Source organism: Nannospalax galili, unplaced genomic scaffold (assembly GCF_000622305.1).
Source record: "Nannospalax galili isolate Female #2095 unplaced genomic scaffold, S.galili_v1.0 scaffold1250, whole genome shotgun sequence".
NCBI classification, from domain to species: Eukaryota; Metazoa; Chordata; class Mammalia; order Rodentia; family Spalacidae; genus Nannospalax; species Nannospalax galili.
The window spans coordinates 222,499-240,252 of record NW_008328704.1 but is presented as its reverse complement, the minus strand read 5'-3'; the positions used below and the strand labels follow the sequence as shown (position 1 = coordinate 240,252).

Here is a 17,754-nt window from a genome sequence, read left to right as displayed (position 1 = left end):
ACCACATTCAGTGAGGGATCTCTTGACCCCTCACACCCACCCAGCCTCCACTCCCTGTTCACATGTGCTCAGTTCTGCACAGACTAGCCCCTCGCTAGTTTCCAGGGACTTGCTTTTCACACTGACCCAAGCACTACTGGAATTTTCTGTAGAGGGGCTGGCACCCACGGATGACCTGATGCCCTCAGGAGACGTCCCGCCCACGCTGCAGTACCCGTCTCTGGCCAGCCCCTCTGGGTTTCCAGCTTGCAGGCCCCAGAGCTTAACACACTGAAACACACCCATCAGCACACATCTTTTTGGAGTGCTCCATCCCCGGGGACCTGGCCAACCACACCTTATTCTAAGCACCAAGGAGCGCACTGAGAATTCCCTTGGTCAGGTGGTGGTGGAATCTGTGTGGCCCAGGTCAGGGATGGGAGAAATAAACTGTGTAGAGGCCAGCGCTCCTGTGTTTAATTGTGAGGAGGGGGAGAGCATCAAAAACAGCATTTTACCACATTACTGTAAAAACGACACACCATCTAGACAGTTTCTATTTTTTTTTATACTGACAGTTGCAGTAAATTCCAAAACCCAAGCAGCAATGTGAATCTCTTCTTGGAAAACAAATACAAACAGTCAATGCCCGGTGCGGTCCGCAGGGTCGAGGCTGGCCCTACATCATGGGTGCAGCCGGGGTGGGGGTGGGGGGTACTGGGTACCAAGGACTGTGGGCTACAGTGTCTGCTGGGGTCCTGTTCCCTGGGGACCAGTCCTCTCCATACCCGGCCCTGCAGTGGGCAGGGGCAGGTCAAAGGGGGCTCCAGCCAGCAGCCTGTGTATGGTGAGCATGGTGCTCCCCCAGAAGTCTGCCCCAAGATGCAACCCCAGGAGTTCTGGAGCAAGCCCTGGGTGGGGCGGTCTTTCCCACCAATGCAATAAATATGAGAATTTAATGGAGAAACACCAATGTGGCAAATCCCACATTAGAGAAAGCCCAGGTTGGCTCCTGCTGGCCCTCACTGACTTTTCACAGACCAGGGTGTCTCCAAGTCAGTGGCTCTGGGAACCCCACTGGGGTGGCTGGGACACATGATGGTCCTATTTCTAGAAGCCACCAGGGTAAGAGGTGGTGCTGGGCCACTGGGGCAGGAGGTCCCACCAGCAGGACCCTCCCCAGTCCCTGCATGCAGGGCATGGTGGGCGTTGGAGCATCTCTGGTGGCAGGTGTGGAGGATGGCACTGAGGTGGGCAGGGCTTAGCCCTCCCGTACACTCACTCGAGGCTCAGCCAGGGTGCTATGGATGATACTGATGACAGACTCCAGGCCAGTGCCCTCCAGCAAGGTGCGGTGGTCACCCTCAATGATGTGCACAGATACCTTCCCGTCACACACCTGCAGGTGAGGGTGGTGAGTGGGACATGCTCGTCTCACCCCATGACCACCATCAACCACCCTGCCTGTAGTGACCGTTTGCCTGCCCTACTCACCTCAGAGAGGTTGTAGTCAGCACCGAGGTTGTCACCGTAGGTACTACCAGTCTTGGCCCGAAGGAGAGTCACATTGCCATGGTACTTGGCCTTGGGCTTGTACTGCTCAGCTGCACGCAGCTTGTGGTAGAAGGACAGGGCAGCGAAGCCCAGCTCACGGCGGTCCAGGTTGTGGTGGCTCTTGGTGATGAGGTCCACAGCAGCAGCGACCCGTTCCTCCAAGTTCTTCAGTAGCAGCAGGGCCTCTAACACCTGCAGGGAATAGTGCTGAGTGGGTGGGAATGGGGACGGAGGTAACGACAGGATGGGATGGTGCCACAGCCCACCCCTCCCACTGGGGAGATGGGGTTCTGAAAAAGCATCAAGGATCCAGTCCATGTGTCAAAGGTACAAAGACCCCCATTCTCAGCTCTCGGCTTTGCCTTCCTGCCTGCTCTGGGGTGTCTCCTGGCCCACCTGGCTGTATTCTGCATCTGTGAACTGCCGTATGAAGAAGCAGATGGCCTCAGCCTCGGCCTCAGCCTCACAGCCGGGGGTCATCCTCGCACGATAGCTCTGTCGGGAGGAGGGGCTGCTATAGCAAGCACTGATGGAGGTGACCAGAACCCTCCCCTGGAGGCCCAACCAAAGCCAGGGTGCAGAGTAGAGCACTCAGGTCTGCCGGCCCAGCTCTCACCTGGGTGTAGGCCATCACATAGGTATGTGAGCCATCAAACAGGAAGAGGCTATTGTGGGTGGGGGCTGGGCCCTGCTGGGCCTGCAGCTGGGAACACATCTCAAAGGCCACACAGGCCCCAAAGGAGTAGCCTGCCACACGGTAGGGCCCCTCAGGCTGCACCTGCTTGATGCAGTCAATGTAGTAGGCAGCCAGATTAGAGATACTGTCCAGAGGTGCCGCTGTAATGAGAGAAGAGGGCTCAGCAAGGTGCCTAGGATGAGGCAGCAAGCACCACTTCATGCATATGCCCAGGTACCTTGGGTACACTGCAGACCATAGGTGGGCACACTGAGCTTAGCGGCCAGGCTCTGGAACACGGTGGTAGAGCCCTCAATGGGATGCACCAGGAACAGAGGCCGCTCAGAGCTCTGCACTGAATTGAGCCGTGTCAGGGTAGGGCCCTCCGGGTTCACCAGCAGGGTGCTCAGGTTCAGCTGTGCCTGCTTCGGGGCCATGTTGTTGGGCTTGGGGGCTGTCCGCTCTGTGAGGACAGACATGCTAGGCTAGCCTGGGCACATGGGCTCTGTGGTATGCACACATATACTAAGCACCTGGCTAGAGCACTGACCCCAAGTGCTCTACAAGGGGACAGTGTCACTGATTCCGATGCTGGACGTCCTACTAGGACACATCAGGACCCTCCCCAGCCTGCTGCTCGGTACGCACCACTGGCAGTGCCACTCTTGGAGGACAGTTCCTGTAGCTTCTTCAGCGTGAGCTGCCGCACCTCACGCATGGGCAGCACCAAATCATGTTCACGTTCCAGGATCTGTCGTACCTCCACGCCCATGAGCGAGTCCAGGCCCAGGTCTGCCAGCGAGCTGTCCAGGTTGACACCTGCCAGGTCGCGGATGCCTGCCACGGTGGTTAACTGGTCATTGTTTAGGAGGGGATGTACGGGAGGAAGGTACCAGCGGAGGCTGGGAATGCTGGGCCCAGGACAGGTCCATGAATTTCCCCAAACACCATCTCTACAGTCACAGCACCCACAAGCATCACTGCCAACCACCCTGCCCAGTACCCACCCCAGCACTCTGACTACACAACCCTCATGTCTTGGCTTAGAGAGTAGACTCACCCAGGATATGTGCTACGGCCTTCACCAGATCCCGCTGGGCTTCACCATCACCACGAGTCATAGCCTTCTCAGCCAGCACAAAGCTACTCATGACCGCATAAGGCCGATTCAGGAAGAGGTCCAGCACCTCCATGCAAGAGGTGATCCGCTGTGGCAGCGTGCCACCAATGACAGTGTCATTGGTGCCCATGGCTTCCAGAACGATACCCACATCACCGATGGCACCCCACTGCACGGCGAGGCCTGTGGGCAAGGGAGTCAGTGGGCAGGGTGCTTTGCGGAGTAAGGAGGGCGTGAAACCATGGGTGGGGTGGGCTGAGCAGAGGCCCACCTGGAAGGCCATCGTGCCGGCGCTGCTCGCATATGCGCTCCATGGCAGAGTTGGCGAAGCCATAGTTGGCTTGTCCAGCATTACCACGCCCACAGCTCACAGAAGAGAAGGCCACGAAGTAGTCCAGCTCGGGGCAGGCTTCCCGGGTCACCCTGTGGATGTGTGTGTCACTCTCTGACAGCCAGCATGCCCAGAACCGCCCCAGGGCAGTCTAGAGAAGGCCACAAGTGGCTCACCCTTGCCTTGCCAGACCCGCGGATCCAGCAGAAACCAGAATAGGTGGGACCATGCAGAAAGGCTGCATGCATGAGGGAGGGGGGTTGCTGCCCACCTGTCAAGGTTCACAGTGCCGCTATATTTGGGCTTGCTAACGTCCTGGAAGAGCTCCGGAGTCTGATTCTCCAGCATGGCGTCTCTCAAGACCTGGGAGGAGGTATTTTGGCACTTGCTGCAGTTGGGGCCCCACCCCACACAAGTGGGCTACCCATGGTCTCAGGCTTTGGAGGTACCCAGGGCCCGAGATGCTTCTCACCATGGCTAGGTTGAAGACACCTCCGACAGGTCCAAGCTGTGTGGCTTCAGTGATGAGGGCACGGGCCCCCTCCAGTGAGCTGACATTGCTGGTTGACACTAGCACGTGTATGCCCTGGCGCCTCCACTCTCGGACCTGCTTGGCTTGGTAGCCTGTGGGACACAGGGCTATGAGGCTGGGCCGGAGGAAGAGGAGAGGCTGCAGGCCTTCCACAGCAGAGAGGCCTGCACCACCACCTGCCCCAGGTGCTCTTGCTTGCTTACCTGTGCGTATTCCAGATCGGGAAGTCAGCACAAGCCTCTGGGCCCCCCGCAGCACAAGCCACCGGGCTAGCTCCAGGCCAAAGCCACCCAGGCCACCAGTGATGATGTAACTCTTGTGGGCTGGGCAGAAGGTCTTGGAGATAGCAGAAATCAGGGTGGGCTGAGCCCCAGGCAGCACAGCCTCCTGTTCCTCCTCACGCACCTGTAGGCAGGCAGCAGTGCCTCAGAAGCTACCTGAGGGCTGGCAAGATGCTCAGCAGGTAAAGGTGTTTGCAGCCAAGCCTGATGCCCTGAGTTAACCCCTGAAATGCACCGGAAGGAATCGACCCCCTGTGTGAGCTGTCTCCTGACCTCCACACATGCACTGGCAGGCACACCCACCAAATGTCTTTTTAAAAAGCTGCTCAAGCCACAGCCAAGGCGGGTGCCTGAGGCCCTCCCTCACCTGGATGAGGACTTTGCCGATGTGCTTCCCCTGAGCCATGTAGCGGAAGGCATCCTCCACCTGGGCCTTTGGAAACACCGTGCACTTGAGGGGCTTCACAACCCCATCACGGATGCCAGCCTGCAGCAGTGCCGCCACCTCCTGCCAGCTGGAGTTGGCCTCCTCAAAGAGCGCGTCCAGGAGGATCCCATGGAAAGTGATGTTCTTCAGGAAGATGGCCATGCCTGGGTTTGAGGGCCATGCTCAGACAGACACTCCAGCCCTCAAGCCTAGCCCCACACCTACCCCCAGGGCTACTGGCCATACCCAGCGGGTGGTTGTTAGAAAGGTCAAATTTGCCAATCTCCAGGAAGCGGCCATGCTGAGCCAGGCACCTCACACTGGCTTGCAGCTTCTCTTCTGCCAGTGAGTTGAGGACCAGGTCAACCCCTGTGGTGGGAAACGGGTCCTTTGGTCATGTCGCGTAGCCCACACTTCAGTCCAGAGGGCCAGACTGGCTACCTGACCCGACCCTCAGGCTGTGGCCCCAGCCTAAGGAGGCTGGGCACTTACCCTTGCCACCCGTGTGCCGCAACACATGCTGCTCGAAAGATGTGTCTCGAGAATTGGCGAAGCTGGTGTCATCAAGCTGGGGAAACCTGGCCTGGAGGTATGCCCGCTTCTCAGCCGAGCCTGTCAGAGGAGGGGCCCTGGTGAGCTTGGAGCATGGGGTTCAGGAAGGCCTGAGGGCTAGGGAGGGGAAGGACCTTACCCACAGTGGTGAAGACACGGCAGCCCAGGCTGAGGGCAATGACGATCGCTGCCTGGCCCACACCGCCTGAGCCCGAGTGGATGAGCACCGTCTCCCCACGCCGTACACGCCCACGCACCACTAATGAGTAGTAGGCAGTGGTGTAGACAACGGGCACAGAGGCTGCCTCCTCCAGGGTCCTGAGGGCAGAGCACAGATCAGCTCACCCGAGCCACCATCGAAGGCCGCACCTGCAGCCGTCCACCTGCAGACTCCCCACCGGCAGCCGTCCACTCACCAGCTGGAGGGCACTTCCCAGAGGAAGTTCGGTGACAGCAGGACCGAGGTGGCCAGGCCTTCTGCGGGCACCAGTCCCATCACCCGCCGGCCACAGCTGTCTCGGCCCGAGAACTCCATGCCCAGCATGCAGTTCCGGGCAGCCCATTTCCCTGTGGATGGGCAGAGTGAGTCTCAGGTCAGTACTGCTGCCCCCCTCCCCAGGACAGGCTGTTTGGGGTGCAGGCTCCAGGGCTGCGTTAACACACCCTTCCCCAAAGCCTGGCGTCTTCCTCGCACGTGGGTTGCCGCAGCGCACGTGCTGCTCAGTACCCTAGTCGCCCAGTCACAGCAAGACCCTATCCTGGCTGGTACCTGGGATGGCATCAGGGGACAGTTTGCCCGTGGCCAGCATGATGTCTCGGAAGTTGAGTGAGGCATAGTAGACTGTGCAGAGCTGTGTTCCTGGACTGGTGGGCTGGGCATGTCTCAGGGGAGAGCAGACCCAGCGGATGGAAGCAAGGTCCCCCCGGGTGAGGACATTTACGAAGGCATGTGCTGTCTGCTCCTCAGGCTTGTCTGGGGGCAACAGGAAGCAAAGCTGCCACGGGGCTGACCTGGCCAGGCTCTCAGTTCCCCACCTCCTCCTCCCTGACCTCCTCCTCAGCCCAGCAGGGGTGGGGCAGCAGTGGGCTCACCCTGCTCCAGCAGGAAGTGGCGGAAGGCACCCCAGACCCCATCACGGTACACGTTCATCACCAGGTCACTCTTCAGCACCTTCTGTAGCTCTGCAGAGCCAGGGTCCAGCTTGGGGAGGCGAGATGCACGGCTCAGGTTGGACAACAGGATACACCTGTGGGGGCGAAACGGCATGAGGAGGACCGAAGTGCAGCGAAGGGAGGCAGGCAGGGCAGGTGTCGAGTCTCTCCTACCGAATCCGGTGCCCACCAGGCTCTTTGCGGAGACAGTTTACCAAACCCACCACACCCGAGGTGGGGCAGTCCATGGCCGTTAGCCACACAGGCTGAGAGGACGATGTGGCCAGAATGCTCTGCAAGGCAAAGAAAGGTCAGGTCAGGTCGGCCTCTAGGAGGGTCTCAGACCAGGGCAGGGCAAGTACCTGGCCCCAGGGCCTTACCTTCAGAGAGTCCACCCATTGGAAGCTGGTGTCCTCCACGGGCAGGAAGATGGGGCTGTCCTGTGGGGTGGCTCGGCGGCACAGGAAGAGCACAGTGCCATAGAATGACTTCTTCAGGCCCACCAGGTGCATTGCTGTCCTTGAGAACAGACCTTCCCACTCTTCCTACATGTATGGGGTCTTATAAGTACCCAGCCAGCTCAGCCACACCCGGCCCTCACACCAGCCCTGTGTGCCCAGCAGCAGTACCTGACTCAGGAGGTTGGGACCCAGATGTGCCTCAGAAGGGAGGGAGGCTAGGGTCTCCCCAAGGACATGCCCTCTGAGCACTGTGTGGAGCAGCAAGAAACCGCCCTCCTTGAGGGCTGCTACCATGTTGCCTAGGGCCAAGGCTGGGTCCCCCAGGGCGACCACGGCACAGTTGCCCACGAGGAGGTCAAGGCCACCCAGGTTGCTAGGGGCAGGATCCATAGGGTCCCACTGGCTCCAGGCAACGTCATGCTGCTGCTGCAGCTTGGTTTGGGCCTCTTCCAGGGCATGGGTGCTCCGGTCAGTGGCTGTGTAGTCCAGCTGTAGCATGGGCTGGGTGTTGAGCAGTGCCGGAATTCGGGAATACAGGTGACCCTGGCCAGCCAGCACCTAGGGTAGAGGACCATCTTAGATCTGCCCACAGCACATTTAACCTGGAACTAGGTGAACAGCCCCGAACACGAACCCCTTTCTTTCAGTGCAAGGTTGCCTGCTCTATTCCCACTCTGTCAGTGGTGGCCTAGCTCAGAGCCTAGGGGACCCCAGGACTCCTTCACTTCCCCGCTCTGGTAACTTGCCCCCAGGGCTGGTAAGGGTGAATCATCCCAGGATCTTTTAAGGTGAAGGAGCACAGCACAAGGACCAGAGAAAGCCGCTAAGCGCGACTGCCTGCTTTGGGTTCAGGTCTCAGACAGCCGAGCCCACGCACACGGTCAGTCTACCTTTTCATCACCCACCTCTACCACCTTCATCTTGAGGCTGGACAAGTTCTCCAAGGCTGTGTCCACACAGGCCTTGAGCGCCTGGGAGTCGAGGAGGCCAACGATCAGGGGGTCCTCCGGCAGCAGGGCTCTCTCTTGCGCCAGGGCCTCACTCAGTTCCAGCTGCATGTTCCCATTGAGCTGCAGCTGGCGAGCGGCTGCCAACAGCTGAGGCAGCCCCTGTTTGGGAGGGTCCTCTAGTCCAGGCACCGTCATCTTCAGCCCTTGCTGGGTCGCCTTGGTCCGCAGAGCCTGTGCCAACCCTGGGAGGGGAGCTAGGGCTATGGTCGCTGAGGCCTCCAGCCCTTCCTAGGGCCCCTCCCCAGCCTGTCCACAGGATGAGCTGATAGCTAAAAGAAACAGGAACTGGAAGAAGGGAGGCAGCAGCCAGGGTGAGCCCACCGAGGTGGGTTCTGCCCCTCCTACGCCAGACTTCCATAGTAACGGGCTTGGCATGCTGGAGAGGCCTGGTCTGATGCCTCAGAGACGCAGGCTAAGAGAAGCGGTGCCAGCACAGAGGCAAGGTAGGGTCCCCAGGAGGACTGTCTCACCCTTGCACAGCTGCAGCTCTCCACGCAGGGTGGTGCTTCCAGACAGGCACTCAGTCTCCATGTGGGGTGTGAAGATGAACTTCTCCAGGATGGGAACCAGCTGTTCCTGCTGCCGCCGTGGGGCTGCTGTCGTGTGTATTCTTGAGATGTGGACACCACCAGACACGGTGCATCCCAGGCAAAAGCTTGTCGTCACATCAGCCACTATAGAGTCACACTGGTTAGCATGGGTAATGCCCAGCGAGGAACAGGTACACAAGGCCAGGCCCAGAGCTACCTTGAGTCTCCCCCTCCAGCGAGTACACTTTCTGTAGGTGGGTCACGGGGTCAATATGGATGGATGACACACGGGTGGGTAGGCGCAGGCTCTGCTGACCGACACCCAGAATGGACATCTGCAGCATCGTGTCCAGGAAGGTAACCCAATTGCTTTTCCAGAGCAGCGTGCCCGATTCACCTGCAGCAGAGGCTGGTCAGTACTCTGGTCTCACCTGTCCCAGGGACTCCACTCCCTCTGGGCTAATGGCCCAGCAGACGAAGCTAACCCACGGAAGTCACATTTAACGACTCTGGGGTGCTCTTGCCCACCTCCAAGGCTGGCCTCGAAGATGCCCTGGAAGTGAGGGCCATAATCATAGCCCCGCAGTCGCAACTCCTTATACACGTCTGCCTGGGTCAGGTGGGAGGCAGGCATAGACTCTGGGGGGCTCAAGTCTTCTGGGTGGTTGAAGAACTCGGAGTTGGGGTCTTCCCAGTGGTACACGTTCCCTACGGGCAGGAAGCAGCAGGAGGGCCTCAGCACGGGGCAGGCCAGGTGGAGCTGAGGCCCCCAGCCTGCATGAACGTCCAGCTCCCACTCACCACTCACTATGAGGTTGCCATTCTCAGACACTTCAAAGGCACGGGAGGCCTCCAGCAGCCGCACCTCCAAAGGTACAGTCCCTATGGAGCAGGAAGGTCAGAACAGAATTGTCACCAGGCCTACCCACCCACTACTGAGGGTACCCTCACCTGTCTGGGGCAGTATGGTGGCCTGATGCAGCGTTACATCCTCAAACACCACAGGCGTTTCCTCTAGGGACAAGCCCAGGTTGCGGGCCAATGTCCTCCACACCAGGCACAGGTAGCCAGTGGCAGGGAAGATGACCCGGCCATCGATGCAGTGGTCTACCAGGTAGTGGTCAGGAGACTCAGGACTGGCATCTGCGAGAAACACGTCTTACTGCTAGCCTACCTGCCTGGGAAGGAAGGTGCCTGCTATGACGCCTGGCTCACCAATGTTATAGACTGTGGCCGAAGAGGAGCTGGAGCCATTAGGGAAGTGTTCAGCAGCTGGAACATCCCAGGTTTGACTGTGGTCCCACTTGATATGGGGGGAGATGAGAGGGGTCCCTCGGGGAGCCGGGAATTCCACGGGTGGGAATAAGATGTTAGGGTTGATATCAATGCTGGTAGAGAAGGAGGAAAGTGTCACACCTGGCCAAGGGGTCTCTGAAACACCTGCCCATCTCCGTCTCCCCTAAGACCCCAAGATGGCCAAGGTGGGCTGAAGGGCAGCCTGATACCCACAGCCATTTGCACTTGTAATACCAGTCCCACTCATGGGGGAAGGCATGGGCTCCTGGGGCAGCCTCATGGTGGAGGGACACCTACCCTGTGAGGTACACCTTGCCAAGGTTGGTGAGAAAGAACTCCAGGTTGTCCTTATGGTCCCTCTTCATCAAGGGGATGATGGTGCAGCTGGAGTTCACACCCCGCTTCAGGACGGCCTATACAGGACACAGAAGGACAGAACTCTGACCTCCTCCCACACCACACCCACCCTTGCTAGTGACTAGCAGGCTGTTGTGCCCCAGCCAACTCCGTTCTCACCTGCAGCAGCGCATGGGGTGCAATCTCCAGTACCACAGCATGCTCTGGGATATGCCACAGTGCTTCCTGGAAGAGCACAGGGCTCACCAGGTTGTTCACATTGTACTCAGCAGAGGATGTGCGGGCTAGGCTGCTCTGCCACTGGGCCTCAGGGATGGAGGTGCTAAGCCAGCGGGCTGAGCGTGGCCGTGGCTCCTTGATCACCTGCACAAAGGAGGTGGATGAGCAAGGTGACTCGAGTTGTCCCTTGGATCCAGTATGCAGCAGCCCGGGACCCACCTTCTTGAGGGCCTGCAGCAGCGTGGGGGCGATGCCTTCCATGAAGTAGGAGTGGAAGGCAAGGCCACCTGTCCGCACCTCCTTGGCAAACACACCTTCCTGCTTCAACTGCTCCACAAACTTGCTTACTGCAGCCTGCAGGTGGCAAGACCAGGGGTCAGAGGTCTGGACTGGGTTAGGCACTGCCCTACACAGTCCACCCAGCTCAGGTCTCACCAACTGGACCCTTGAGAGCTTGGTGGGCACAGACTGAGGCCTTGCCTCTCAGGCAGAGCCAGAGTAAAACACAGGAAAGAAGTTTGCAGGGCTCACCTGAGGCCCCGAGATGGTCACTGTGTCCTCAGAGTTGTGGCAGGCAGGGACTACTCCAGAGGGACAGCGCTGTTTACATTCCTCCCAGGACAAGCCTGCAAACAGAGTGGCTGGTCTCACAGCAGCACAAGCCCCACCCACCCACCCTCCCCTGCCTGACCAGGGAGGTGCTGCCATGGATACCACCTAGGACAGGCGTGTAGGTGGGATGGCAGACAGCATGACAACATGACAGCTGGCCTTCCAAGGCACTTTCACCCCCTGTTGCATCTGATCTCAAGTGGAGATGTCATTACGGAGGAGGTGTAGGCAGGGAGCCAAGTCTCGCCTCAGAAACAACACCTGAAGGGTTGGGCCGTGGACTCCTGGGGTGGGTAAGCGTGCTCCCCATATTCCTGCATGTGGGGGGTTTTCATACCCTGCTGGTTTAGCTCAGGTCCATGGGCTCAGCAGAGTTGGGGCCTCCTACACAGGTACTGAGCAGTGACCCTCCCCTGCAGCACTTCCTCAAGGGCAGACAGCTCTCTTGAAGGCACCAGGACAAACGCCCTCCCAGGGAGAAATCCTGGTACCGACTGAGGAAGTGTGACGCCCCTGCAGCACTTCCTCAAGGGCAGACAGCTCTCTTGAAGGCACCAGGACAGAAACGCCCTCCCAGGGAGAAATCCTGGTACCGACTGAGGAAGTGTGACAGGGGCTCTGAGGAAATGCCTACCAACAGCTGCCATGGAGCCGGGCGGAAGGTGAGCGTCCTTGATGCACTGGCCTCTCCAGTAGGCTGCAAGCACAGCCTCCCTCTGTGAGAGACAGCCATCGGCATAGCCGCAGGCAACCTCTCCCAGGGAATGCCCAATGATGCCGTCAGGTTTCAGGCCCACGGAGGTCAGCAGGTCTATGAGGGCGATCTGAGGGTGTGGGTAGGACACAGACCATGGTACAAGACTCTGGGACTGCTAGGAGGTCTCAGAGTACCACTAGCAGCCACCACACACAGGTAGCTTCCAGGCCCAGCACACCCAGCATGTTAGGCCTCTCTGGGGGACTCCTGGGACGCCCTTCCCTTCTCCAGAAAGGGAAAATGTTGGAGGTTGTACACCTTCTGGCATACAGCATGGCCCCTAGTGACTGTAACTCCTTGTTCTTGGGCAAGTTAAGACCTTGACAATGAGTGTCTTGGGACCCAGTACCAGGTGACCTACCTGGATGGCGGTGAGGCTCACAAAGGCATGCACGATGTCATCAAAGGTGCTCTCATCTGTGCTCAGCAGCAAGTCTGACACTTTCACTCCCAAGGGCTTCACAGCCTCATCAGAGCGCAGGATGGAGTCTCGGAAGCTGTCCAGGCGCATGAGGCTTAGCCCCATCCCGCGCCACTGGGTGCCCATCCCTGTCCCAGAGAGCTTATCAGGGCCACAGCATGACCATCTGTCAGCCTGACCCTCAAAAAAAGGGACACTCTCCCCACCCCCCTTGAGGGCCAGCCTGGGAGCGCACGGTGGAGTGGGTGGGGCTCACCCGAGCAGATGAACCAGAGCGGGCGCTTGGTGGCAGACACCTGCTGCACTTCCTGGGCACCTCCCTCCACGCCGAGCACAGTGTAACCCCTGAAGGGCATGGCGGCTGTAGGGATGGCTGCGATGTTATTGAGCATGCTCACGAAGGCCAAATCCTGGCTGTGTCGGCAGCCCTGCTCCAGCAGGCCCTGCACAGCCTCTACAGTGCGTCCACTAGCCTGCAGCAAATGAGGCAGGGCAGCATGGGGGGCAGGTGCAGGCGGCTGCTGCGTGTGGGGCTGGAGGATGACGTGCACATTGGAACCTCCAAAACCAAAGGAGTTGATGCCCACGATGCCACCACGAACAGGCAGGGGTCTGTCTACCACCTGTAGTCGCCCGTCGAAAAGGGCTGGAATCGCAGGGTTGGGGTTATGGAAATGCAGGTTGGGGGCCCAAACCCCGTGTTCCAAGGACAACAGCACCTACAGCCAGAACACATGGTTAGTAGGCAGCTGAGTCCAGCAATGTGTGGCCACTGACCTCCCTAGGGCCCACATGACCATCCAGCGACCTGTTGCTCTCACACTGGCCCATGTGTTGTGGTGCTGGGCACAACACCCTTGCCTTCTCCACCTTGTGCCCTCACTGGTCTCCTGTTTCAGCCAGTGTATAGAGTTACCAAGTTGAGGGGCTGTAGGACTGGACACAAACCCCTCAGCCAGGCCTACGTCCAAGAATCCAGAAGCCTAGGGAGATGGGTCTTCAAGACCACCATGTAGATTCCCGCAATGCAGGGATAGGCTGAAGGTCCCTACAAATGGATGGGCAGGTGTGTAGGGCACCCAGCAGGAGGGCACACCAGAGCAGATGCTGGCCCACTGTCCCCTTCTCAGCCTTGAACCAGGCACTCTGCAGGACCTGTCTGCTTAGACACTTCCTCAGAACTGTCCCCATCCTCTCTGCAGTCAAGTTTCTTCTGGCCAGGAGCTTTGTAACAGTTCAGAACAAGGAGCCACAGAGAAGCGCCCCCCGAGTCCAGGCCCCTCTCTCCCTGCCATCTCAGCCAGGGCACAGCCACAGGGCTCGAAAAGGTGGTGATCATAGCACATAGCTATCCAAGCAATAGGGAGGAGGGGCCTTTGACTCCCAGAGCCCAGTCTACTCACCTTGATCAGGGCTGCAAGCCCTGAGGCAGGCTCAGGGTGTCCCATGTTGGATTTGGTGGACCCAATCAACAGAGGGTCCTGGCGGGAGGCACACAGGGCTCGAACAATGCCGTTCAGTTCCTGGGGGTCACCCACCTACGGGGAACGGAGCAATGTCAAGGGTGTAGCCAGGAGCCTCTCTAGTGAGTGCATATCAGTCACGGAGTATGATCCAGGAAGGGCTTTCACCTTGGTGCCTGTGCCATGGGCCTCAATGTATTCAAGAGACTCAGGGGCTAGTCCAGCTGGCTGATACAGGGAATGGATGAGCTGTTCCTGGACTTCTCCCGAGGGAAAGGTCACGCCTAGGACAGAGGGTAGTGGTGTGGAGCCAGGCCTCACACAGCACCTTCCCGAGCCTTCTTGTCCCCGATACCCTCCTAGTCTCTGCACTCACCTTGTTCCTTGCAGCCATCTGTGTTGGTGCCAGCATTTAGTATAGTGGCATAGACCCTCTGGGCCAGGGACTTCTTTGTCAGCAGAACAACCACCACAGCCTCAGAGCGGCAATACCCATCCCCTAGGGCAGATCAGCAGCTCAGCCAGGGCTCCGTCTAATTCAGGCCCTGCCAGGTGCTCTGGGATAACTGGGAAGGCTGGACTACTTAGCATTAGCCAAGATGCTATCTATTCTGGGGATAGGACGTGGGAGCTGGTGGGATCCTGCAAAGTGGCCCCAAAGGACCCCCAACCCCACCAGGCCACCCTACTACCCTTCCTTACCTGAGTTGTCAAAGGACTTGCAGGTCCCCCCAGGGCTAAGCATGCCCAACTTCATGAACTGCACTGAGGTGTTGGGCTTCAGCAGCACGTTGATGCCACCCACGAGGGCAGCGGGGCATTCCCCACTGCGGATGGCCTGGTAGGCATTCTGTAGTGCCAGCAGGCTAGAAGAGCAGGCTGTGTCTAGGGCAAGGCTGGGCCCTGTGAGAAGGAACATGGAGCACGTGTGGGTGCCCCAGGGCAGACACCAGCCTGTGCTGGCCTTGAGCACCCCAATGGCCTGCCTCAGGAACAGGAAGTCTGAAAGGTCACCTAGGTGGACATACATGCTGGTGCCACCCACCAGGGCGGCGAAGAAGCCTACCTTTGAAGTCGAAGAAGAAGGAGAGCCGGTTGGCCATCATTGCCCGCTGGCAGCCCACCATGCTGTAGCCCAGGAGGGTCTCCGGGTCCCTGCTCAGTGCCTCTGATGCCTCGGAGCCACTCACACCCACCCAGACACCAGTGTGTGTCCCTCGGAGCGAGGCTGGATTGATGCCTGCCAGGGGAGGGCAGTTAAGGTCCAGTTCTGGGGGTGGAGCCTCAGCTCTGGGCCTCACAAGCTTGTGAGGTGAGAGGGGCGCCCCTATGGCCTGGGTCAGGTGGCACCCATAAGAGGCCATAGGAAGGACAGAGGACAGCATTGTCCCCAGGCAACTCCCTTGGCCCCTGGTGTCACTGGTGGGTCTCAAGAGCCTGCTGGCCAATGAGCTCTCCAGTGCCAAGGGCAGACTGCCCTGAGACAGGCAAGATAAGGAGCTACTGGGAGACAAAGGCCAAGTGTCCGAGCTGGGAAAGCAAAGGAGGGCAGTGGTAGTAGCCCCCAGGGAGCTGTGCCCAATGCCTGTGACAGGTCTTGGGCAGTTCGATAGGCTTACAGCAAGGACCTCCATCTTCACCTCCACCTTCACCATGGAGGCTACCAGGGTCCTGTCCCCCATCTTATACTGCACGCCGGGTTGGAATGTGTATGATTCCCTATCAAGCCAGACTGCATGGAAGCCCAGGGCTAGCTAACATCTGCCAACCAGAAGCACGCCCGCACCACCCCACACTGGCTAACTGTGTGGCCTTCCACCCCCAAGGGAGGGACAGGTTTGGGCCTCAATTAGTAGGACTCAGGAACAGGAGACAGCGGGATAGGGCTGTCACCAAACCAAGAGGCCGAGCCCCTGCAGAGCCACCTGCTATTAACCCCACCCTCAACCTCAAGACCAGCCAGACCCGAGTGAGGAAACTGGGGTAACAGGGCGCGCCTGGGACACTGCTAGTGTACAGTTGTGAAACCATGACCTGCCCAGAGCCCCTGCCTCCTAAGCCATTGGCCCTAGGTCAGGGCTGGGGACAGGGCCAGGAGGCCTATGCCATGCCTTCCTCAGTTCCTGATATCTCCAAGCCAAAAAGACACCACTACCACTGCATTTCCTTTCCTTTTTCAGTGCTGGGAAGGAACCCAGAGCCTTGTGCACACTGGACAAGTGCTCTACTACCGAACTATGTCTCAGCCCTTGTCACGGTCACCTAGAAAGGCCAACAATAACCCCATGACTCACCTCCATCCACAATGGCCTCATAGCTGACTTCCAAGAGCAGCCGGAGCTGGGGGTCCATTGTGTGTGCCTGTTTGGGGTGGACGCCGAAGAAGGAGGCGTCGAACTTAGACAGGTCCTTCAGCTTGCCAGACCGCTTCGGAAGCCCATAGAGCCCTGTAGGAAGGGCAGACGGTTTCTTCTCTGAGAGAGGAACCTAAGGGGCGCCACAGGCCCCTGAAGCCAGGGAACCAAGACGCCCGTCTTCTTGGGGAAGACTCTCAGGTAGGGGTGGATGGCAACTCCAGCCTCACAAGGGTCCCAAAACACTCATGGGGGCAGGTCCCAGAAACTTGCTGGGGTGAGGCTGGTGGGGACTACCCATTGCTCACCCTGACCTGACTAGGAGACCCTCTGCCTGGTTTGAGGCTGGTAAGGCCAGCCCCACCATGCTGACTCACACTTGTCCATCAGGTAGAGCCACTCTGTGGCTCTGCAGAAGAACTCACTGGGTGTGAGAATCAAACCAGCATCTTGGAGCACTGTCTGCCTGGTGGGGAACAGGCTGGAGATGGGACACCAGAAGGGCCAGGCCCCCTGCCTCTGCCCAGCTCCTCCACGGCAGGACCTAAGCAAGTAACCTGTCCTTTTGGCTATGGCTAACTCTGTCCTCAAAGCTGCACAGGGAGCCTACTGGGCACTACCTCCAGGACATGCTGTGGGCACAGCCTCTCAAATAGCCCCTGTTGCCTGGTCCTAAGGGGCCACTCACCTGCCTTCCATCTCCGGTCATCATCTGTGACCATGTCCACACCACCGATGAGGTTGTCCCAGAACTCCTGCAGGTTCTCTGACTCGGGCAGCTTCCCGGACATGCCAGCAATCACCACCTCCTCCATGGCTCTTATCTGCAGGAAGGAGAGCAGGATGGGCCCCACACTCCTTCCCAGCTACAGCAACAGTGCCCGCAATTTGGCCACCGTTCCTCATCTGGTCAAGATAGGCCCTGATCCACAGGTGCCTGAGTGCCCTGCCCTGACTATTGAGAGCGAGGGCTCTGAAATCAGCCCTTTGCAGAAACCAACAAGATCTAGGGTCCAGTCATTACAGGATGGCTGGGTGCTCAGGCCTTAGCATTGGCCAGCCAGCCACCTCTGGGGCTCTGATCCCTTCCTTCTGTCTTAGTGAGTTAGGATGACTAGGTGCCTTGCCAGAGCCACCTGGGACAATGCGACCTCTAGCAGTCGGGTTCCATCCTAGGTCAAATCAGGAACTTGTATTTAAAAAAAAAAAAAAAAAAAAAAAAAAGGCGGGGCTCCAAGAATCCGGGTCTGGGGCCGTGGAAACCATGCTCAACTCAAGCCACAGGGAACATGGGTTGGTAAGGACCCAAAGCGAACAGGCCTGAGTACAGTAGGTGCCGACGGAAACATGGTCCCTGCCAATGGCCCCTCCCAGCAGGACTCAACCTGGACCACCACTCCGGCTGGTGCGGGGCAGGTGAGACCTCGGGCGACCTGCCTGACTCCCTGCAATCCGGCCGCGAGCAGCAGCGGGCTCTGCTCGATCTTCAGGTCCCTGAGCACCGGCCCGGCACAGCCCAGGCCTCGGGCCCTGGGTCCAGCGTGCAGGCGCCCGCGCCAGGCTGCCGGCTAGGGTGAGGCCTGGCTGATGCAGGCCTTCCGCCGAGCCCCGGGCCTCGTGCGCACCCAGGCCCGCACCCCGGCCTTCCCAGCGTCCCACCCGGCCCGCAC

The 17,754-nt window shown here is 59.1% G+C and overlaps 1 protein-coding gene across 1 annotated transcript in view; it reads right to left on the bottom strand.

Annotated features, from left to right (window-relative positions):
• Window positions 1–525: 525 nt before the first annotated feature.
• Window positions 526–17,754, bottom strand: part of Fasn (fatty acid synthase) — a 17,575-nt gene continuing 346 nt past the window's right edge. The window contains exons 2-43 of the mRNA XM_008828196.3: window positions 16,773–16,908; window positions 16,025–16,177; window positions 14,797–14,970; window positions 14,433–14,633; window positions 14,107–14,229; window positions 13,899–14,014; window positions 13,671–13,805; window positions 12,524–12,986; window positions 12,208–12,395; window positions 11,724–11,913; window positions 11,009–11,103; window positions 10,697–10,831; window positions 10,418–10,621; window positions 10,199–10,314; window positions 9,821–9,993; window positions 9,557–9,748; window positions 9,407–9,487; window positions 9,134–9,313; window positions 8,823–9,002; window positions 8,546–8,749; window positions 7,971–8,257; window positions 7,234–7,623; window positions 6,985–7,149; window positions 6,779–6,897; window positions 6,545–6,699; window positions 6,222–6,425; window positions 5,869–6,019; window positions 5,592–5,770; window positions 5,393–5,512; window positions 5,147–5,269; window positions 4,841–5,064; window positions 4,396–4,597; window positions 4,133–4,284; window positions 3,932–4,023; window positions 3,601–3,752; window positions 3,270–3,512; window positions 2,858–3,046; window positions 2,448–2,672; window positions 2,150–2,370; window positions 1,930–2,028; window positions 1,474–1,725; window positions 526–1,378 (exon numbers count right to left, since the gene is read on the bottom strand). Coding sequence (XP_008826418.1) covers window positions 1,241–1,378; window positions 1,474–1,725; window positions 1,930–2,028; window positions 2,150–2,370; window positions 2,448–2,672; window positions 2,858–3,046; window positions 3,270–3,512; window positions 3,601–3,752; window positions 3,932–4,023; window positions 4,133–4,284; window positions 4,396–4,597; window positions 4,841–5,064; window positions 5,147–5,269; window positions 5,393–5,512; window positions 5,592–5,770; window positions 5,869–6,019; window positions 6,222–6,425; window positions 6,545–6,699; window positions 6,779–6,897; window positions 6,985–7,149; window positions 7,234–7,623; window positions 7,971–8,257; window positions 8,546–8,749; window positions 8,823–9,002; window positions 9,134–9,313; window positions 9,407–9,487; window positions 9,557–9,748; window positions 9,821–9,993; window positions 10,199–10,314; window positions 10,418–10,621; window positions 10,697–10,831; window positions 11,009–11,103; window positions 11,724–11,913; window positions 12,208–12,395; window positions 12,524–12,986; window positions 13,671–13,805; window positions 13,899–14,014; window positions 14,107–14,229; window positions 14,433–14,633; window positions 14,797–14,970; window positions 16,025–16,177; window positions 16,773–16,899 — 7,512 coding nt within the window. The 5' untranslated portion in view covers window positions 16,900–16,908 and the 3' untranslated portion in view covers window positions 526–1,240. The remainder of the gene's footprint in view (window positions 1,379–1,473; window positions 1,726–1,929; window positions 2,029–2,149; window positions 2,371–2,447; window positions 2,673–2,857; window positions 3,047–3,269; window positions 3,513–3,600; window positions 3,753–3,931; window positions 4,024–4,132; window positions 4,285–4,395; window positions 4,598–4,840; window positions 5,065–5,146; window positions 5,270–5,392; window positions 5,513–5,591; window positions 5,771–5,868; window positions 6,020–6,221; window positions 6,426–6,544; window positions 6,700–6,778; window positions 6,898–6,984; window positions 7,150–7,233; window positions 7,624–7,970; window positions 8,258–8,545; window positions 8,750–8,822; window positions 9,003–9,133; window positions 9,314–9,406; window positions 9,488–9,556; window positions 9,749–9,820; window positions 9,994–10,198; window positions 10,315–10,417; window positions 10,622–10,696; window positions 10,832–11,008; window positions 11,104–11,723; window positions 11,914–12,207; window positions 12,396–12,523; window positions 12,987–13,670; window positions 13,806–13,898; window positions 14,015–14,106; window positions 14,230–14,432; window positions 14,634–14,796; window positions 14,971–16,024; window positions 16,178–16,772; window positions 16,909–17,754) is intronic.